The 24067-nt window shown below is 35.5% G+C and overlaps 1 protein-coding gene across 3 annotated transcripts in view; it reads right to left on the reverse strand.

The window, feature by feature from the left end:
- The window catches only part of LOC114655580 (protein phosphatase Slingshot homolog 2-like), a 120952-nt gene that overhangs the window by 35375 nt on the left and 61510 nt on the right, over positions 1–24067 (reverse strand). Inside the window, exon 1 of one of the 3 annotated variants that reach the window (XM_028806673.2) lies at positions 7468–8010. The exons of 1 other annotated variant lie outside the window; for it this stretch is intronic. In XM_028806673.2, coding sequence (XP_028662506.1) covers positions 7468–7595 — 128 coding nt within the window. In that variant the 5' untranslated portion in view covers positions 7596–8010. Of the gene's footprint in view, positions 1–5352; positions 5440–7467; positions 8011–24067 lie in introns of those variants that run through there. One more of the 3 variants, XM_051930843.1, reaches the window with a different exon arrangement.

Genomic DNA, 24067 nt, shown 5'->3' on the forward strand with positions numbered 1-24067 from the left:
AATATGCATGACTACCACAATCACTTATAAAATATATGTTACGCTCTTAAGAGGTCATTTAATATTAGTTTGATGCTATTGTCGGGCAAAATGGCAAAATCTAGTAGAATATACAAAAAATAGTAATCACAGTAAGTGCACTCAAAAGTAACTCGTACCTGCTGTATGTTTTTTAATGTTAACCTTCACACTCTGCAGATATTTTAAAGGTGTTGTATTGTATACATATTCAAAGGGTCATTAAACATTTACACTATTTACTGAGAAATATTTGACCTCACATGTGCCAACTTAAAATGCTAAGAAACAGGTTTAACACATGACCAGAAAATGGGGTTATGCAATGAGCCACTTGGACATCCTGGCTTGTATAGTAAAAATGCAAAAATGCAAACCAAGATCTTACAAACTGTGGAGTGGGAGATACATTAAGAAGATGTTCTCTGTGAGAAGTGGCTGATGCACGCATGTAAAATTTTGTTTCGGGAGAGCACATCCAGAATTTCTTATAGGTGAATAGAGTAAACTAATAAACTGTTTTCCATCTAATATAAAAGAATGAGAACAAGTTAGTGTAACAGCAAAGCAGTTCCCTTTTAACAACAAAACTTTACCATGTTTCACAGCCATAAAACCAAGCTACTCATTCAGAATCTGGAAATGAATTTAATTAACATAGTGGATTTAATGGGGATTTTGACTTAAAAATGTCAGGATTACATAAGAATCTCAGTCACCTTATTAGAGCCACAAAGGTTTAGATGCATTTTATAATAAAAAAAAAAAGAAAAAAAAAAAGTTTGCTACGTTGCATTAACACTTTCACAAAAACGGGGGTGTTTCTTTATACTGTAATGAATTTAGAAAGTAACACAGGAATTAACAGGTTGGTTTCAAGAGGACAGCTTTTTAAAGTTTTTTCTTTTTTTTAGAATATAAACACAGGTAATAAAACATAATTGTAAATAGATAGCATCAGGAAGCATAAAAATGGGACTGTAAAGATAAATGATCCCCAACACACCAAAACAGTGACCATCTGTAACAAAGACGGCTCTGTCCTCCACAAAAGGACATGATTGCAATCTCAGGCAAAATAGGCTCCATAAGCTCAATGACTAATATGCAGACCTCCAAGTGTAATATAAAAAAGGTTTAAAACTGTAGCAGTTGAATATGGGCTGTGATTAAAGATGCAGATACAGTCCTCCTAAACGAAAATTGAATAGTCAAAATCTTGTCCAAAACAAAGGTGCTAGTGAGCTGGATCATATTTTTCAAATGAAAGGGGACCACTTAGAAAATAGTTCATAAAGCTCAACAGTCATCTTTAAATTAGCAGAAGACAGGATCCAAACAAAACATAGCTGAAATCTTGCTTTACAGATTCAGCACAACAAAGCAGAAAGTCAGAAGTGGATTAGCCTAATAGCGGACCTCAAAGGCCATTCATATAGTCAGTTCTGGCATGCTCTAGACCAGTGTTTCCCAACCTCGGTGCTGGGGGCACACTGTGGCTGCAGGTTTTTGTTCCAACCAGCTTCTGTTTTTAATTGGACTCCTGGGCTAATTAGGTGATGTGTTACTTCCCAAGTTCTGTGTTTTGGGAACAATATAGAAATTAGAAAACTAATATTGGTAAAAATAAATAAATAATTAATTAATTAAAATGTACCAAGCAGTTATATGGGAATAATGTATTTTTTTTCTTTTTAACAATATTTTCATCTTGATTTTCATTCTACTTTTCTAGGTGCTCTAATTGTTTAATTCATTCATTATTTACTAATTAGTGGGTCTGATGCTAAAGTACTTGCAGCCTTTGATTATTCAGTGTTGTTTGCCAGCGTGTCTGCTCTGCTCGTTTTTAATTGTCATTAATAAGATACAACAAAGGGGAAAAACTGCACAGAGAAAGAGCAAAATATAATGAAATCAACAAAAGAGATTTAAGCACTTAAATGTACAGAAAAAGCAGAAATATTTCTAAATGTCTTATAAATGTAAAAATCATGCTGCTGTGCTTTTCTGAATGTAGAATAAAAGAAAAATAATACCAGCTAATTAAATGAGATCAGTGCTATCAGGTGTTACCACTGATTAGGAATCTGGTTGGAACAAAAACCTGCAGCCACAGTGTGCCCCCAGGACTGAGGTTGTAAAACACTGCTGTAGACTTACTATCTAAAGTGCATTCGCTACAAAAATTACAGGAGAGAGGAAGAACCCACTGGGAGGCCCTAACAGACAGACTTGCATCTGCTCTATCTCATTAAATCCATTTTATGTTACATACGGCACTTAAATAATCAGTGTTTTAAGTTAAATAAACTAAGAGAAGCATGGAGGAAGAATAAAATACAATTTCCACAATACCATCACCAACTATTCAACAGTTAGAAACTAAGGAACCACATTTAGCATTCTAGTAAATAATAGCATATCTTTGTGATAGTGTTGTCTGTAGAAGACTAAAGAAAGGTTAAAAAGAAAACAGTTTATAGAGCTGACAGTGTTAGCCTCAATTACTTTTTACTCCTCCCTTGCACACTATCAACTGAAATTTCAAAAATTGCTCATCATTAACTTCAACTCATTACCCAGACAGTCACGTTCGCAAGAAAATACAAGCAACATACTAATAACACAAGGAGAGACGCAATAATTATGATGCAGCATGTGGCAGGCCATATCGCACAATGGAAATTGACATTAAAGAAAAATATACATGGAAACAGAATTACCAAACGAACAAGGAATATTAACTTTCCTAATTAACAGATTGATACTGTAGATGGGATCTTGACAGTTCTTAGTGAGTGCACTTATCACAAAGGACATTTTATCTTTTTTTTTTCTCTTTCTTTTTTCAGTAGGGGAGTCACTGTCATGTTATTTTGCCTTTAATTCCCATCATTTTCCTAGACAGGCAGCAGACCAGATTTTAGGTAAAGGATGTGAAGTCGGTAATATCAACTGACACATTGTTTTACTGTTAAAATGAAAACACAACCGTCAATTAGGTATAAAAACTGTACATCTACACAATAGATTTTTATTAAAAATATAAGAGAAATTATAGATTATCTCCCAATCCAAATAAAATAACCACGTGCAACAAGTTAGATAAAATGTTTTAATTCATACCATACTTCTTACACATTTTATATCTGTGAGAACTGGTGATCTTTGTATAAATACTGCTTATAGGATTCTTAAAGAGTGCAACTGAAAAGCCTACCAACATTAACAGAGAGATATAGGTGGAAATGTTAAGATGTAGGACTGCAATGTACGTTTAAAAGTTGTCAAGCTGGAGAAACTGATTAGGAGAACTAGTGTATGCAAATGCAATATGCTGAAAATAACTAACTTAATGTCAAAATAAAAGATGCATGTCACTCTGACGTAATATTTATCTGTAGTTCCTCATTGAAACAATAGGACCCTTTCAATGATGCACACAAGTGGCAGTGAGGCACATGCGTCTATTAAAATGTCTTTACAGTGTACCAAAGGCAAATGACGAAACATAAAACAGCAATAAAAAAAAAATACAACAAAATGTGTATTTTACCTCAGGAAGCATAATCACTACATTTTGTTCCCTAATGAGTACTATTAAAATGAGTTTTAAAAATGGTTAATAACCAATAGTGCAACATAGTAAGCTTAGATAGAAAGAGTAAACAGAATGTAAACCAATAAGACCAGAAATTTAGAAAGAACAAAGAACATGGAAGTATAAGGAAGTACAAACAATCAGTCAAAGTTCAACAGAATGCATTTTTTTTTTAAAACTACAACAAGAAATGTGATTCATTTGTATGTGAATGTGAATCCTGAAAAAGCTTCTCAGTTAAAGCAAAGAAAGAAAACAGGTTAAAATACCAGAGGTCAAAATGCTGTAACACTATTTATGATCAATATTCAATTAATGCTTTGGAATATACAGGATAGAAATATACTCAGGGTAATCTTCAAGACAGAAACTGGAACTTAAAAAAAAAAAAAAAGCAGTCTTAAGAAAAGAAAAAAAAAAAACGTTGATTTATTTGTCTGCGGTGGGTTGGCACCCTGCCCGGGATTGGTTCCTGCCTTGTGCCCTGTGTTGGCTGGGATTGGCTCCAGCAGACCCCCCGTGACCCTGTGTTTGGATTCAGCGGGTTGGAAAATGGATGGATGGATGATTTATTTGTTGATGGCATCCATGCATCTAAACTAATGACAGGGAAGTGAACTTCTAGAAGTGAATGCATCCTGGGGACAAATCATGTTCCATTTGTCTGTCTATTTTCATGACTAGAAGATCAAATCCAGTTTAAGTGTTTAGCATGATGCTTAAACAGTTACGTTTCTGACCAATTTCAACACAAAGAGGTCAGCTTTACCAGGATATGGAAATTACAATAGAAACTATTCCATTTTATTGACATTTTGAAGAAATATCTTTTTTCCCCCCAAACATCCAAGCACCAGAATCTCTGAAAGAAGAACAAGCATTTAGCATGGACCACAAAGCCCCGTCATTCAACAGCTTGTGCACAGACAAAGTGGTTTTGGAAAGTTAGTTTACTATTTTGAAGCATGATGGAAGAGAAGGAAGACACACAGCCTTCCAGAGATCACAAATTAAAAAGTACAGGAAAATGCAAGATAAAACCTATAGCCGGCCTACAATATACAGTCAAAATAATCTTTTTCAACCATCACAGAAATTATTGAAACAAACTCAGATATAATGCTGGGCTGCTGCAAGACAAACGATGACAGGATAATTAAAAAACTTAAGAGCATTTAGATGAACACGGGAAGCTTAACACAACAATAACGATTAAATTTACATTAAACTTCATCTAAAGAGAATTGTTTGGTAAGTTACACTAGCATTAAGCCAAAGTAATCCTTAGGCAGTGTTATGCTCACCACAGATGATTCAATATTCTAAATATTATAAGATGAGGATGTCCAAGATTAACCCTTCCAGGAAAAAAATCAAAGCAGAAACATAGTTACACTTACCATATGAGCAAAATGTAGAGCAGAATCAGACCACTAGCATAACACAAACAATGCTTTCCATTAAGCAGTAAATGAATCAAACAAAATACAGTAAGCCAAGCAAATCTCTCTGGTCTAAATATGGGAGTTCTGCCCCTGAACCTTATTACCTTTGCTAAAATAAAAGTCAGCAATAACTGCATTCCTGCCAAGCATCTACTCTTTTCCTCTAAAATCACAAACATAAAAAATCAGGCAAAATGTAGACATGGTGAAATTTTCCATTTTACTGGATGTAGTTTTATTCTAGGTGGAAAATACTTCATAAGCATACCAAATAAACAAACTAACCATACTGTCACAGCATGCAGTTGCTACCTTTCTCCTGGTGCACAGCTCGAACAACCAGGAAGTATAAATTGTGAGGTTCAGCACCATCTAAAAAATGGGGGTAATATAAACTAAGTTACTAAAACAATCACACTGCTTAACAAAATAAGTACAATATCTACCAAGAATCTACTAGAGACTTGCTAAATAAGATAAATTTGCTTAATTGTCTCAGCACTTAACATATAGCCTACAGATTCAGATTGGCTGATTACATATAATTTGAAAGACCGTTTAAAGAAAAGGATAAATGCTGATCACTTTTTTTGCTCTTCGATTACCTTAATTTCAGTTAGTAAATGTTATATATGGATACTGTACTACATGGCCCAAAATAAAACAGCTAGAATACATTTCTATACAGAAGGTAATAGAAATGTTTCCCTTGTACTTGAACCAAATATAATTCTTGATCACATTCAAATTTTAAAACAGAACATGCAACCGTATACAACCTTAGACAATGTAAGCTGTGTGCACAGCTCAAGGAAATATACTGAGCATACAGGGCTAACAGAGTAAAACTTATGTAAGGCGTTCAGTACAAAAACTGCCCTAGACTATGATGAATCTGACTATGACTCATTAAATGTCTGTGATTAGAATGCACAACTGTTGTGTACATTCTAAAAGTTTGGAAAAGAGTAGTGCAATCTTAAGTGCTCTGGTAGTTGCCCTTTGTTCCGTCTATTTTGTGTTTAAAGGAAAAAATGTATTGATCTAATCAGCTAAATGAAGGAAAGTACTGAAAGTCGAACAGGATACCTTATGCAGAATTTAATCAGCAGCAAATTCACAATACCTTAGACACTTAAAGTGCACTGGATAGTAAAGAACGCTGCTAAACTACAGCCAGTTATAAAAGCTAACAAAAAGAATATTTTGAAATATCTACAATACAAATGATCAATGACAATAATACTGCATTTCATGTACTACATAGAACCTTTCCCTTGCCCAGAGAAATTTTTTTTAACCACACAAATATCTGCAGTTTAAGTGATTTGGTCAACTTCATGTTAAATGAGTGAGTGACAAGTATTAAACCAGCAATATAAAGTGCAATATAAATTTATTATTATTATTATTATTATTATTATTATTATATACTATTAAAATACATACATTCCAAGTACCTGCAATCCTACATTTTACAAAAAGTACACCTTTTTGTAAAGGATAAATATTACAAAGTATTTTGGACAGTAATAAACACAGAATTCAGGTTGACCTTTATATGTCAATGTTAATAAAATGCAGTAGCATTATGAAAACGTGTGCATGCTCAACACTAACAGTTCATATGGTGCACTGGAAAAAAAAGATCACAAGTGCTGGGGAAACTAAAAATCAAACTCTTTGTATCAACTTGATTTAATATATCAACATATGCAACATGTCAGTCAAGATTTTTTTTTTTTAACTGAGAGACATTTGAAAATTAAATGATGCAATTAATGCAGGGTAAATGTTACAATATTACAAAGCAACACGTAATATTTGCAGGACAAAGGAAACTCCATTTAGTGTAAGCTGCAAAAACACTAGTTTTATTAAGTTTTCTGTAATTGCGCATGTATCCATGTGTTACAATCCAATTGAAAACTGAATAAAAAAATTTGCCCTCTGGCCCACAGAAAGGCTGGAAGCCGGTGGCTAACTGTATTCTGGGAATCGTAAACTGACAATATTAGCCATGACCCCAATCAAATTCGCATATAAACCTTCTATCGCCTTCATGTATTTAATAAGACTAGCCTTGTGTATCAAGTAACAAGTTCGTGATTGCGAAAAATAAAAAAATAATAAAAAAAGTAATCAAGTTTCTTCTGAAGCAAAAAAAAAAACCCTTTACATAATGAAACACCACTAAAGTTTCGCGTGTTTATGTATACATCTTACAGTGTGTTGCACGACGTAAACACCTGCTTTAACTTTGTTTTATGACTCGAGAATCTCGACTTTCTGCTGAGATGACTCACAGTCAAACTGGCTCCACAATACACACAACCGGTACAGCTACACACGTTTCTAATGTTCGAATACTGGTAGTTTACGCGCGTTTCCTGTACTTACATCTGGTTGATGGTGTTTTGCGAAATTACTGCATTTTCAGAGAAGTAGGGCATCATTTTCTCCCCGCAGCAAGAGCAGATGTGTCCGGCTTCACACCTCCCACCGTCGGAGACGCTGCCCAGAGTCATCGGGGCAACTTGGACAGCTTCATTAAAGATCTGCTTAACAGAGTCTTCCGCAGTTATCCCGTATTGTTTCCATTTTTTGCTCTCACGAGACAAACGTCCATAATAGTTTGAAAAGGTAAATAAAAGCAGCCACTCCGTATAGTTGTACAAGCAGTTTAGCTTTGTTTCCGTTTAGTTATACGTTTTTATAATAAATAAAAAAACATAATAGCGTCCAATTTCATAGAACCTATTAAGTGTCTCCATTGTCTTATGATAATTCTGTTATTAATAATCGATGTGATGAATTGTTCAAGCTAATAGCGTCTCGTACCTCACACACAAATCAGAGCGACTTTTTCATTCTCCTAACTCTCATCCGGTCTCGCAGACTACACAGCTGCGCTAAGCAAACGTCTTCTTAAAACAAGTCACTTGAGCAGCCGATAAGGGCAAAAAGAAAAAAGGGGAGGCGGTACTTGCTGAACATGCTCACCCGGCAAAATAGAGGAGGGCGTGGTACAATATACATTCCCTAACCACACCCACCATAAGGCGTGACGTAAAGAGCAATCCGCAATTTGGAAATATATTTCCGGCTGTTTCATTCTAATCTGACAGGCAACACAAACCCTAAAGCAGGGCCATAATTTTCTTAATGTATTTTTATTAATTATTTTCTCACAGTTTTCAGAAATTGGCTTTTACATCATTTTGCGTGGACTGGCATTCACAGGAAATTTTCTGCTTTTCCTAATCGTTCTTCCTTAAAATGCCATCCCGTACCACTTAATAGGTGACGTGGAAGTCTTGAATTTTAGTAACAGAATCTCTTTTATCATGTTTGTTACTATGATTCTGCTGGATTTATATTTACAACGGCTTTATGGTATAAGTAACACATATTAAAACAACGTGTTCTAGTATTGCAATTTTATTTTAAATACCACGAAAATTATTCTGATTTTCATATACAATTACTTTCATGGCATTACTATGGCATTACTTTTGTAAGCAATTCTTTTTTACTAATTGTTTTTTTATTGTTTTGGGAATAGTTTTTGCCAGAACCTCTGTACATAATAAGCAACAAAATCTTCTCAAACATACTTAATATGATTCAGAATTTGATGAAAAAGAACCAGTACCAATCTTAGTTAGGAAACAGCACTGGACAGGATGCCAGTCCATTGCAGGGCACTTTTAAACATACATACACTCTTGCACTCGCACAGAACCAATACAGAATCAACACACAACTTAACATGCATATCTTTAGATATGTGGAAGGAAAACCAGAGTACCTGGAGAAAAAAACACATACAGTATAAAGAGAGATCAGGTACGGAATTTTAACAATAGACAGGCAAAGCCTGGGCATAAGACTTTTAGTTTTGCAGTAAAAAAGCAGTATGTTGGCAGAAATTCAGAAGTTAAGTCTTTCACAGCATTTAATATTCTTATAAAGTAACTATTACTAATGATTAAAATAATGACAATGGACTCTAGCAGCAACGTGTATGCTTGTCAGACATGCAAGAATTCACTGTAAACTGTACTTGTGACATAAACTCTGATTTAAAACTTGAAAGAAGCAGCCACTCAACTTGAGAAAACATTATTAGTATACTACATAATCAAGAAAATTATAAGGAGAAAACATTTATCCACCATATATTAATTTAATTATTGATAGATTTTCTTAAAATTATTTCTATTTTTGTGATATAAAAATAACCATTGATTGGTTGATGGTCTAGGATTAGTCAGGCATAAAACAAAACATGAATACAAATAGCATGTTTAGTACAATTACTTTGTATTTATTTAATTAATAATTTAATTAAGTTTTAGGTAAAATATATTAATATTTCCGAAAAACTCAGCATAAAATATAAACAAGAAAAATGCATTCCAATAATACTGTGTTTTTGAACTGAATACAGGACTCTTGACCAAAGAATATATAAAAATATTATTCTTAGGCAGAGCATCTTTTTAAAAATGTATTCCTTTTATATTGTCTATTGTATTCCATCATTTATTTGAATTAAAATCTAATATGATTTCTGTGGTGGGCATTTCAAGGCATTCCCAAAGTTTTATTTCAAAAAACATTTTTAACTTATCCAGTGATCAGTTTAATTACAGTTGCATGGAGAAAAACATGGAATTGAAGAAGGAAGTTAAGTAAAAGCGTAACATACTGTACTTACAATGTTATGCATGCCAGCTACAATCATTTTTGTGAGCAGGGCATATGACATGGCTTCTTAATTTTAAACAGAGCTTTAACAGCATTATATAAGCATACATATGTCAGGTATGTCATGTGACCAACACATAAATAAAGTGACCAGTATGAATGATGAAGTTTACAAGTTTTTTTAGTTATAGGAAAACAGTTTAATTTGAAGTGATGAATTCGACAAAAACGTTTCATATCTACTACTACAGTTAGGTCCATAAATATTTGGACAGAGACAACTTTTTTCTAATTTTGGTTCTGTACATTACCACAATGAATTTTAAATGAAACAACTCAGATGCAGTTGAAGTGCAGACTTTCAGCTTTAATTCAGTGGGGTGAACAAAATGATTGCATAAAAATGTGACGCAATTAAAGCATTTTTTTAACACAATCCCTTCATTTCAGGGGCTCAAAAGTAATTGGACAAATTAAATAACTGGAAATAAAATGTTCATTTCTAATACTTGGTTGAAAACCCTTTGCTGGCAATGACAGGCTGAAGTCTTGAACTCATGGACATCACCAGATGCTGGGTTTCCTCCTTTTTAATGCTCTGCCAGGCCTTTACTGCAGCGGCTTTCAGTTGCTGTTTGTTTGTGGGCCTTTCTGCCCGAAGTTTAGTCTTCAACAAGTGAAATGCATGCTCAATTGGGTTAAGATCAAGTGACTAAATTAAAGCTGAACATCTGCACTTCAACTGCATCTGAGTTGTTTCATTTAAAATTCACTGTGGTACTGTACAGAACCAAAATTAGAAAAAAGTTGTCTCTGTCCAAATATTTATGGCCCTAACTGTATATAATAAAATGCTAAAGTCTATGTTTGTGTCCAATCCCTCTGAGTAAACTGACCCATTAAGCTTTAGTGATGCAATTGAAAGAGGAAGTGCAAGTATGACACACAAGGAAGAGTAAAAGCATATGAGTTATGCTGGGAGTCACCTTCAAAGACAAAAGGTATAAAAGCAAGATGCGGGGCAAACAAGGAACCTCGAAATAACAGTCTGAGAAGTAGACTTCACAGGAAAGCACTTTACAGAGGGAGCACTCGTTCAGAGAGTTTCAGACACAAGGGGATACAGATGAAAGGTCCTGAAAATACATGTCAGACAAGAGATATGAAACATTTTAAATATACTTTATAACCTGTCTTCGAAAGGCAATATGGCTAGTCAGTAATAAAACAGAAGGGAGCTGGGTACTGTTGGAAGCTGTTAAAGGCTAATACTGTATATTAAACACTGGAAATGACAAGGAACTGTGTTTACCTGAAAAAAGGGCTGTGAGGATAAAGGTTTTCATTTTTGTTATTTTAGCATATACAGGTTATACAGTTATAGAAGCAATGAAGCACCCCCAATAAAGCATGTTTCATGATAATGCAGAGTTACAGCATATATGACATGAAATACTGGGTTACAGCACATTTCATGATGTAATGTATGATAATACAATAGAAATTTTATTTTCCATCCATTCATGGATCTATTTTGTGACCTGTTCAATTGAAGGTTGTTAGAGAAGAATGGTTGTGAGAGGTGGGGGTAGCCACCTAACCTGGGAGCAATGGACGCAAGGTGGGATCCAATCTTGAAAACAGCATCAGTCCATCACAAGGAATGCTCATGAACACACCCACCCCTTTCACAATAGGCTAATTTAGAGATGTCAATTAACCTTAACATTCTTTGGGATATAAGAAGAAAACCAGAATACATTGAGACCCCTCACTTCAAGCTGACTTTGGGAAAACTTTAAAATTTCATACAGGCAGTGCCTAGTCCGAGCTTCATGATCAAAGCCATGTAACTCTTTTACTCTTATCCATTTTTACTTTAAAGGCCTACAAACACCAGTTGCTATGTAATAACCTGGGTTTAAATAGCATTTTCTTCAGATATGATTCCATCACAGACTGTGGAATTACATGGACAGGGAAGAACAGGTGTATAGTGATTGCTCAATTAACACAGTGCATGTAATAAGTACATGTATGTGATTTTGCACTTGTGTGTGTGCACATGGCACAGAAAATAAAAAACAAAAAACAAAACAACCAGGCTCAGAATAAAATCAAAGCACATGCATGAGGCAGGAACCAACCATTGGAAGGAGGTCATTCCATTTCAAAGCATACAAAGTCTGCACTGTTGACCGCTACACCACCATTTCACTACAGATACATCAGCGCTTAGTCTACTGACATTCAGATGCACCATGTCAAAGACACTGATAAAGTAGATCCAGCTCAATTCTTTTGACTAAATGCCCAATCCAGCAAAAGTTAAGGAGAAGCACATTTAAAACTGAAGCCAGGAAATACTTCTTTACTCAAAAAGCTAAATAAATCTGGAACAAACTACCAAGTCATGTTGTTGAAACCAAAACCTTGGCAGCCTTTAGCAAATATCTGAGTGAGGTATTTGAACATATAGGCTATTAACTAAACAAAAGAGTTAGATGAACTGAATGGTTTCCTCTTGTTTGTCAAATTTCTTATGTTCCTATCTTGAAGATTAACACAACATCATGTAACAATTTTACTTTAATTACCATTCTGGTTATCTTACTGTGCTTCTGTTGATATTATGATAATTCGCCATCTAGAACTAGCACTAACTTTAGTGCTATCCTAAAATAGCCTGTTAACTTTGTACTGCTTTTCTGAGCACTGAAATATTTTGTATGTATTCTGATTTTTTAAAGTTAACTAGATAAAGGTGCCTATTAAATAAAAAAATGTAGTTAATTGCTTATTTTTTCAAATTACAACAATCTTTAATATATCAATAAATATTTGGGTCTTGTTCAAAAAGCGGACGCCAAAAGCGGACCCTGATGTACTTGGCCTTATCCCCATGAACCTTAAGTTTAGAGTTTGTAGTAGGGTCTAAAACAAACAACAAGGACAATTTAAAATTTAAGGTCAGGCACCCAATCTAATTTTTAACATTTGGGACCATTAAATAAATTGGCGGCATCAGCTTTTTGAACAAGACCCAAATATTTTTTTCTCTACTGCAGACCTCATCATATTTTTGTATTTTGGCATTCAATATTTAATTTTGATATTTCTCCATCTTGCATTTCCTTTAACTTTTTTCCATTCATTCACACATTTTTCCAAGTTCACCTTTTCATTACAATTAAGTAGAAAGCTTGAGCCTCTCTTGACAGACATGACAGCAAAGCAAAGCATGGAGCAACCCTAGATGAGATATGAGTCCACCCATGTACATAACCACTCACTCATATTGGGGCAATTTACAGTTGTTGGGCAGTCTAACACATATATACTTTGTTTGGTATGGGAAATAAATAGCCCAGCCCTAACCTTACAGAAAAGTTATACAGACACCAGGCCATCATTTAAACACCACCCAGAAAGAGACTTGTCTGGGAACAAAGCTAAGGTTGCTGGAAGTGTGAAGCAGCACACCACTTACTTTGCTACCTTCTATTTATTTTAATATGCACCTAATCCAGTTCACTTATGTAGCTTACAGTAGAAGAACAAGGTTGTATCACACCCAGGTTTGTATACCAGTTAATTACAGAGCAGATCCACATAAACAGTCAACCCAAAGCATTTCAGGACAATAATAAACCTGATAGCTGCTCTTTGACCTTTTGGTGTAAACTGTAACTCCTTTCAGGAAACAGACCCCGGAGCACAAATGCTAATTCTGCTGTTGCTGCATGCTGCTTACTACATTACTGTGCAGCACACATATTATAAATTACAGCTCAGCTATTTGTCCATATTTATTAGTAAGATTTTTTTAAATATCACAGAGAATTAACAGTGATTGTTAGGTCAAGAAGACAAATGATTAAATCTTGTGTTAATAACAGCTTCCAGTCTATTTCCTGTTTCTCACCTTCATGTCACCCATAGCCTCTGCAAGAATGCACTACTTAGGCATTGATTAGATTATTATTCTGAAGGCAAACCACTAACCAATCAAAGACATATATAACATGACACAATTCAAAGAACTCTGCATGCATTTGCAGGGTAATTTACATGTTTCACCTTACAGCAATCAGTGACCTTTAATCAAAAGCACTTAGGGCTTTATTGGATTAGAGACAATTATGGTAAGTGTGTGAGTGCTAATTAAGTTACTCTTTATTAAAGAGGCACACCTCTGGAGAGTGGAGAGGTCACTGCCCAACAGAAGGATGGCAATTGAAAAGTCTAATATATTTAATACTGAAATGTTTGTTTTTTTGTATCAAAAATATCAAAACTGAGAAAGTGCTGCTATTAAGAAATTATACAAATAAGACCACAATATCTTCTTATATAATACGCTACCGTGGCTGTCCGTTTGCCTGTCCAGGATTTTAAATCACCTGTAGCTTGCAAACTGTTTGACCTACTGACCTGAAATTTGGTACACATATACTACATGATTTCTACTATCCGCTTTTGGGGTGATGATTGACCTCTAAGGTTATTCCTCTTTTATTTTATTTTATTGTAGAATCAACTCTCGGCAGCGGTCAGGAGGGTGGCCATGTGGCGCATGGGTAAGGGCACCGTTCTCATCCCTACCACTTTTGCTGTCATTCTCCCAACCTCTTCATATCTTAAATCATTCTTGAGGCAGATTGAAGAATTAAGTGCCAGCTTAAGTGAAAAATTAAGGAAAATGTACAAACTAATTGCAACACAAACACTGACTTAATCACTTTTAACATGAAAAGATGCCGACGAAAGGAGAGAGGAAGCAGGCTGCTAGGGTGGACAAAAGAAGAGCTGCTCTGGAAGCAGCAAGCGCATCAACCTCTGAGCAAACAAATGCTAAACATATAGAGAAAGAGTATGAAAACTATGAATGCTCAAGTCAAGTATATTCACTGCACGTTATCGTGCAGTGCGCCATTACTGATATTACATATTAAGTAGAAGGGCAAATAAGTCCTACGAGAAGTAGTCAGTGAATCAGAGTGTTTCAGACTGAAAGGACGCATGGACTGAACTATGGAAACTCTGAGAAGCTTCTGGTCCTGAACATGACACACTAGGGCACCGAGTCCTTACACTGCAGGTGTGAACAGCATAATACTCTAAGGCACTGTTTCTCAACCACTGGGTGGCGACCCACTTTTGGGTCAATGTCAGTGGGTCGTAAGTTACTGTCTTTGGGCAAAATGCCATTTTAGGTCTGACTTGCTCATGGTAACACAACCCTTGCTCTTATAATCGAGCTTGTCTCAGTACGGGGAAGCATGTCCACCATGGGGGAAACCAACACCATCCCCCGCTCTTGTAATTGTGCTCTTTTCACCAAGGTGGGAACCAACTGCTACCCTCTTTTGATTTCTGCATGTGAGTCACCAGTGACCTTACAAAAGTAAAACTGGGCCCTAAGACCATAAAGGTTGAGAACCACTGCTCTAAATTACTGAAATAAATCAGTAATAATCAGTAAAATTAGCGACCATCTGTAATAGAACTGAAGAAATACTATTATATATTCATTGAAGTGTGTTTATGTCCAATTCTCACACAAAAAAAAAAAGTAATGTTAAAATATTTCAAGGGTTAGCAATGTAATTTTTAATTATCACTACTGTGAAAAGTTGCTTTGCCTTAATATTTAACATAAGCTAAATTTCCTCTTGGGACAAGTAAAGAGTGTTCATTCGTTTGTTCTATTACTATAAACAGAATCTTAAACTGAACAGAATTTCACTGGTGAAACTACAAACTAGTGTTTACAGGCAACATTTGTTTCAACAGGATTATAGGTTGTTTTGCATTTGTAGAACTAGAGTTACACCTAGCTAATCCTTGTGAAGTACAGCATATACACATAGAAAAAATTGTTCCTGTGTGAAATAACATTTTAAAAAGCAGAACTGGAACATTCATGGTGTAGGGCAGAATTAAATTTATTTTCTGCTACCTGAACAAATGAAAACAACTAACTGTAATTCTTAAAAGACTGAACCTGACAGCATGACAGTATATTATGGTGGTGAGGGCACTTGTTTTTAAATCTTCATTTTCAGAGAAAGTACAGTGAAATCCCTAACAAAAATCTCCCTGAAAGGCCCCAAAAGAACCAGCTGTTTGTGAGCTGTCTCAGAAAAATGCACCATATCAAAATGTGAAGGTTTAAATGTAATCAATTTTAAAGGGAGGAGAGAAAACTGTGATGCACTTAAAACTAGAAGTTAATATCAGATGACCTTCAAGAAGCAAAAGCAAGGGAGCAAAACACTCTTTAAACAGGTGAGAGGAGAAATAACCTTGTGCCAAATGATTAGAAACATGATATGTATTGGTTTGGTTGGAAACCTTGAGAGCCCAGTCATTGAGGCAAATACTAAACCTGTCTGACAAAAGACACACCTCACACCTCTGGCCAATTAGCCAGCGAACAGTGACACCCCTTCCAGTACATTTAATTAATCTCTCAGTTACTATAAATCAGTCCTTTCCAAAAACCCTTGCCTACCATTATTTATTTTGTTTTAGACAGAGCAGTACAATTTTACTTTGAAAAAGAATTTAATATTAAAATACATCAAATCTATACTAAATCAATTCATCTCACTACTAACAAGACAGGTTTCTTTATCTGTTGAAAACGCCTAGGCTGTTTCATAAGAGTGTAAGGTTCATTACTTCCAAATACCTGAAGGCAACTGTCAAATTTATGTATCGTCTCAGAATAATTCCATCTTCGTTCTCCAGAGGTAGTTCTTTACTTAGGCATTACAATTAAATACAATTGTGGAAAAGGTGGTTGCAGATGGTGGTAGATGGACCCTTTAGTAAAGGGGGTGGGGAGAGCAGGGTTGAAATAAATTTCAGATTATAGGGCATTCAATGTATCTCAGAAAGCAAGTGTTTAACTTCTACTACTGGAGATTGGGTTTTGTTTACTACTGCCCCAGCTGAACAGCAAGTTCTAGCCAGTACCACTAGAAAAGAAGGTCTGTCTCTTTTCATTGCCATTAGTTCAAAGATGAAAGTGTATGAGATTGAATTTCTATAAACCAACATGCCTGGTGTTTTGATCAGTAGTAAACAATGAGGTGGGGCAGTTCAGCTATAAATAAACCTGTAGCAAGCTGTAATACTCACATATTAGAAAACAAAACTTATGACATGTTATAGTTTTTTTCATACCTTAACCACAGTTTGTAAATCTATAAAGTGAACCATGAAGCACACTTATCAATCACACACCTTTGAGCTTGTTACTCCTTTTCCTGTTTATATGCTGACAGACCACAGCACAGAGTTCCACTAAATCAGTCCTAGATTCTATTAACTCCACAGTGTTCCTGAGGGCTTAGATGTGAAGGTTTCAAGGCAGAGTGCACAAAAGTACCAAAGGAAAAATTAACTATAAACAACCCTTCTTGAACCTTCAAGCTAAAGTGTCATGAGTTATCATGCCCTGCAGCACACTCTAAATAGAAACCAGGAAACTGGCAGGTTTTTATTGCTGTTTATTTTAGAGGGCTGTTGTTGGAATACGTCACACTGCTCTACTTGTCAGTGAATGAGTCAAGTACATTGTGACAAAGTCCTCACTTGAGATTTTCAGCACCCAGAAGATATCTACTTTAATGTGTTTTGGCTTTTGTATGTACATGCTAATATCTACAATAACAAACTTTCCATGTTTGTATGTACTAAACTCTATTTGCAAATCTGAGGTTTATATAAAGTTATACACATATGTTACCCAAGTCAAATAGGCACATACAAGTTACCAAAGTAATGCTAAACCTACTTGTTTCACTTGCATAACTTTGTTCCCCAATATTCACAAATCATATAGGTATAGAATTTTTATTCTCCAATCCAACATCCACAAGAGATAATTTCTTTGCTGACTTTCCATTTGGCACTTACTAGGGAGCACTTAACAACTCAGTGTTATACAGCTGAGAGTTCATATTAAAATACATCACACCGTCAATCAGTGGTGTGCCAAGGTGAGAATGGTCTGTAACCTAAAAAAACTGATTTCAAGAAATAGCCTTACAGGTTCAAAGTGATATCTCCCTCAAACCAAACTTTAGCTGAATGATACGCTCATTTTGTTGAGTAAATGTCACAGTTGAAACCTCCAAAGCTTCCTCCTGCCAATCTCATGTGACTCACAGACACTCAAAAACAAAACATGCATACACACAGGTTGCCAATGAAGAAGCACAAAACGACATAAAGCCTGCTGAAGAAAATAAAATGAAAGCAGGCCTCATCAAATAACCTCTCAAAGTGATGCATACAGTGTTTAACACTCCTCAAAATACAGGTCTAGGTATGCCACTGACAGCCACACCTGTCAATCCTGTGCATGACAAAGAAAGGAAAATTGTATTTCTTTACCTACTCTTTCTTCAAGAGAAGACTGCTTACAAAATGTGCAAAAGTCACACTCTCATATGTACACAACTTTCAGTTTTATCTACATTGCGAAATGCAAATCTAGTGGCTCAACAAGTTAATGTCATTTATAGAAGTTGAGAGTTCAAAGCAACTAGACACCAAAAAGATCACTTAATAATGGGGTAAAGGAAATTTAAAATATATCAAGTATGTGCTGTTGCACCTTGGAAACAATGAGACAGTCTTTATTTTACATAATACCATTTACAAATGTATATATATTATATATATATATAAATGTATATATATTAGTATACTACAAGTATTCACTCAGTTGTGCAGACCAGTAACTTGGCGGTTGTTACTACTTCTTCATAATACTCAAGCCTCAGGTACAATTTCAAGAAAGGTTAATTTCTTTGTCAAGTTTACATGATTTCCCCACAACTACATGGATATTCTCTGGAATTTCTTGTTTCCTCAAATGTGCCCAAGACACCTGAGCTCTACAGGTCAATATCTACAGGTGCACTCATTATTATTACTGTATATTGTGTTTCTACTGTATATTTGGCTGCATGCATCTCTAAAAAGACTGGAGACCCATTCTGCATTTTGTCCATTGCTGCTGGTACAGATTCTAACTCTGATGTAATCAAGATTAGAATATAGTAGCTAAATATACTTAAAATCAAGGTCCTCAAAGATAATTTCTGTCATAGATTTTTGTAAACTATGACTAATTTCTGAACTTGCAACTCAAGCTCATCCCCTCAGTCAATAACCCTTCAAGGAAAATTACTAGTAACATCAAGTATCATTTGTTTACTTACATACATTTTAAAAAGTTATATTAAGAATTCTTTTACAAAATAAAGATTACAAGAACACCAGCTTATTAGGCCAAATTGCTTTAATCAAATTTTGGCCGGAACACTGTAGATAGTTTTTCTGATTAAACATTTTGTTTAATATATTTTTATAAAAGTTCTGAATTAATACTGTACCTAGCTAAATTATTCCTTGACCACAGACACTACTCATTTTTTAATATCTTTTAGATTTGAAGAGAGATTTGTTAATGATTGGTGAATTAATCTTCAAGACATACAGTATTTCTTAATTGCTGAATTATTAATTGGCATCTGGTAAAACTATGTCCTATCCAATTCTGGTGCTTCTATTTTATGGTTTAGCCATGAACAGGTATGCACTGTATGTCCAATATTATCTGATACAAACAAGTGTATTAATATGTGAAAATAACTTTGGTGTTTGTGGGTAATGTTTATAGATACAGATGGAACTATGTGTTTGTTTATACTAATTTGTTTATGCACATATATCTTTTTATACTTTATTTTTTATATATATGACATATACATGTAACATATACAGTATTGTTACCAGTATATGTCTGATAGATCTGAAGTTCAAAAATACATGGTAAGTTAGTAAATAAAGTATTGTGACATTTCTGACCTTATCAAGGACATTGCATTCCAAGGTTCAATATTTTGTTTCTAGACATTGATTTCAGAAGCTGCTTGCAGCCTAATAATGTACCCCCCCCCCCCCCCCATTTATTTCCTCAGCTGCTCAACAACACTCCAGACCAGCTGTGTTTACACTGCGGCCTGGTAACGTTGCCAAGCATTCTCTGGCAGGATTTAAATTTATAAAAAGTAGGTATGAACTTTGTACTCTTCACATGATCACCAGTTATAAAAAGTGTTGCATCAGAACACACTGGGACACACTGTCACAAGAATAAGGGAATGAACAGTAATTGGGCTTGACTCATTAATTTCCATGCCCTCATTTACCTTCAGCAAAGCTTTATTGTTCAAAAAACCATTTTATTATGAAGCCTACAGTATCCTGAAGAAAGATTCATTACGTTTTGCATCTCTTGTAAATACGTAAGCTCTCACCTGAAAAAAAATCAGCTGGAGAAACAGATACATGGAATAAAAAAATGATAAGCTTGGTAAATAGCACAAAACACATTTATTCAAAAATTGAATTTCAATAAATAAAAAACTCAGAGATATGACCATATAACATAGGCAGTACACAGAAGAAAAATGATAAAATAGGTTTTATAAAAAAAAAAGTGTTAGAAATTATTTTATGATCTGTACTTTTGTACAATTGTATAATTCTTGTGAAACTAAACATAAATGTTCAAGGCTGTGGTAGTAAGGTTTGCACAGCACATACTAGTAGTATCTGTCATGAGACAGGAACCAACCTCTGCATAGTATTCAAATCCATTGACTAGCCTCACTCATTGATTCAACAATACACCTAAAAGCCTGCCTTTGGGCCATACCAGGAAACCAAGATCCCATCAGAAAATGAATGAGGAAAAATGCAGACTCCACTATCAAAGTCACTGGAGTCCACATACTGCCATGCAACAAAGCTATCTACCATGTTACCTTGAAACCAACCCTCACTTGATTCAGGGCCAGACTATAGTCATCTGTTGACAAAGCTACATGTCTTCTGATTGAAAGAAGAGATGAACATATCCCCAAAAACGTAAGAATATGCAACACCATTGCCTTTAACTGAACCAGGTTCCAAACATTCTTGAAGCAGTAATTTTTACCTCAGCATCACTATGTTGTCCACATTAGCATAACTTCTTGTCTATTAAAAACTGTGTCTAATTTTGTGTATACCTATAATAAAAGCTGATACACCAATAAAAAGTACAATAATTACAAATGTGAAGCTAAATGTTATGAAATAAAACAGGCACATTAGGTTCTAAATCTTTTTAAGAATTGGAAGCTACCAGTTAAAGATTCTTTAATACAGCATCAATCTTTTATGTTTTAATTGCTTGCAACCCATGTAGCACAAAGACTTTGCTCATGTAATACTGAATGTGAAGGAAATGTGCACACTTGCAAAGGTAATTTAATATTTTTGCTATACAATATCAGTGATGAGTGGGGGAGGTGAAAAAATAATATAGTGAGATATACAAAATAACTGGAAAAAATATATGGTGTTTCTGTAAGATACAATAAATATAGTATATCTTGAGCCAAGCTTAATTTGATCCGCTGTGGCAACACCTAACGGGAGCAGCTGAAAGAAGAAGATCTTGAGCCAAGCTTAAGTTACATTAAATGAGACAGTTTAACGGTGTACAATGAGGAAACTATGTTATTTAAATTGCACTTTTAAAAGGTTTTCTTATTGAATTTTCAGCTTTCATGTGTAAGCTTTAAGATGGATAATTTAACAATGTAATTCCCCTTGCTCTATCATCGCAGCAATAAAGTTTGTTGCAGCTCTTTTAACATATAGGTGAGAAATAAAGCATTGGTTCACTAAAGAGTCACATTAATCAAACTACACCAACCTTTAAAACAAAATCAATTGCCTATGAACAATCTTTGTTTGATTCACTAAAGCTGCATATACTGGTGCTGGTAATAAAATTAGAATATCATGACAAAGTTGATTTACTTCAGTAATTCCATTCAAAAAGTGAAACTTGTATATTAGATTCATTCATTACACAGAGACTGATGTATTTTAAATGTTTATTTCTTTTAATTTTGATGATTATAACTGACAACTAATGAAAGTCCCAAATTCAGTATCTCGGAAAATTAGAATATTGTGAAAAGGTTCAATATTGAAGACACCTGGTGCCACACTCTAATCAGCTAATTAACTCAAAACACCTGCAAAAGCCTTTAAATGGTCTCTCAGTCTCGTTCTGTAGGCTACACAGTCATGGGGAAGACTGCTGACTTGACAGTTGTTCAAAAGACGATCATTCACACCTTGCACAAGGAGGGCAAGACACAAAAGGTCATTGCTAAAGAGGCTGGCTGTTCACAGAGCTCTGTGTCCAAGAACATTTATAGAGAGGCAAAGGGAAGGACAAGATGTGGTAGAAAAAAGTGTACAAGCAATAGGGATAACCGCACCCTGGAGAGGATTGTGAAACAAAACCCATTCAAAAATGTGGGGGAGATTCACAAAGAGTGGACTGCAGCTGGAGTCAGTGCTTCAAGAACCACCACGCATAGACGTATGCAAGACATGGGTTTCAGCTGTCGCATTCCTTGTGTCAAGCCACTCTTGAACAAGAGACAGCGTCAGAAGCGTCTCGCCTTTGGACTGCTGCTGAGTGGCCCAAAGTTATGTTCTCTAATGAAAGTAAATTTTGCATTTCCTTTGGAAATCAAGGTCCCAGAGTCTGGAGGAAGAGAGGAGAGGCACAGAATCCACATTGCTTGAGGTCCAGTGTAAAGTTTCCACAGTCAGTGATGGTTTGGGGTGCCATGTCATCTGCTGGTGTTGGTCCATTGTGTTTTCTGAGGTCCAAGGTCAAAGCATCCGTCTACCAGGAAGTTTTAGAGCACTTCATGCTTCCTGCTGCTGACAAACTTTATGGAGATGCAGATTTCATTTTCCAACAGGACCTGGCACCGGCACACAGTGCCAAAGCTACCAGTACCTAGTTTAAGGACCATGGTATCCCTGTTCTTGATTGGCCAGCAAACTCGCCTGACCTTAACCCCATAGAAAATCTATGGGGTATTGTGAAGAGGAAGATGCAATATGCCATACCCAACAATTCAGAAGAGCTGAAGGGCACTATCAGAGCAACATGGGCTCTCATAACACCTGAGCAGTGCCACAGACTGATCGACTCCATGCCACGCCGCATTGCTGCAGTAATCCAGGCCAAAGGAGCCCCAACTAAATATTGAGTGCTGTACATGCTCATACTTTTCATGTTCATACCTTTCAGTTGGCCAACATTTCTAAAAATCCTTTTTATGCATTGGTCTTAATTGATATTCTAATTTTCCGAGATACTGAATTTGGGACTTTCATTAGTTGTCAGTTATAATCATCAACATTAAAAGAAATAAACATTTGAAATACATCATTCTGTGTGTAATGAATGAATCTAATATACAAGTTTCACTTTTTGAATGGAATTACTGAAATAAATCAACATTGTCATGATATTCTAATTTTATGACCAGCACCTGTAAATATGGTACCAATGTGTCCACACTGATGAAGTGAATAGTTACTAAAGCTGAAGCACATACAGTGGTGTGAAAAACTATTTGCCCCCTTCCTGATTTCTTATTCTTTTGCATGTTTGTCACACAAAATGTTTCTGATCATCAAACACATTTAACCATTAGTCAAATATAACACAAGTAAACACAAAATGCAGTTTTTAAATGATGGTGTTTATTATTTAGGGAGAAAAAAAATCCAAACCTACATGGCCCTGTGTGAAAAAGTAATTGCCCCCTTGTTAAAAAATAACCTAACTGTGGTGTATCACACCTGAGTTCAATTTCCGTAGCCACCCCCAGGCCTGATTACTGCCACACCTGTTTCAATCAAGAAATCACTTAAATAGGAGCTGCCTGACACAGAGAAGTAGACCAAAAGCACCTCAAAAGCTAGACATCATGCCAAGATCCAAAGAAATTCAGGAACAAATGAGAACAGAAGTAATTGAGATCTATCAGTCTGGTAAAGGTTATAAAGCCATTTCTAAAGCTTTGGGACTCCAGCGAACCACAGTGAGAGCCATTATCCACAAATGGCAAAAACATGGAACAGTGGTGAACCTTCCCAGGAGTGGCCGGCCGACCAAAATTACCCCAAGAGCGCAGAGACGACTCATCCGAGAGGTCACAAAAGACCCCAGGACAACGTCTAAAGAACTGCAGGCCTCACTTGCCTCAATTAAGGTCAGTGTTCACGACTCCCCCATAAGAAAGAGACTGGGCAAAAATGACCTGCATGGCAGATTTCCAAGACGCAAACCACTGTTAAGCAAAAAGAACATTAGGGCTCGTCTCAATTTTGC

Source organism: Erpetoichthys calabaricus, chromosome 8, assembly GCF_900747795.2.
Source record: "Erpetoichthys calabaricus chromosome 8, fErpCal1.3, whole genome shotgun sequence".
Lineage (NCBI taxonomy): Eukaryota > Metazoa > Chordata > Cladistia > Polypteriformes > Polypteridae > Erpetoichthys > Erpetoichthys calabaricus.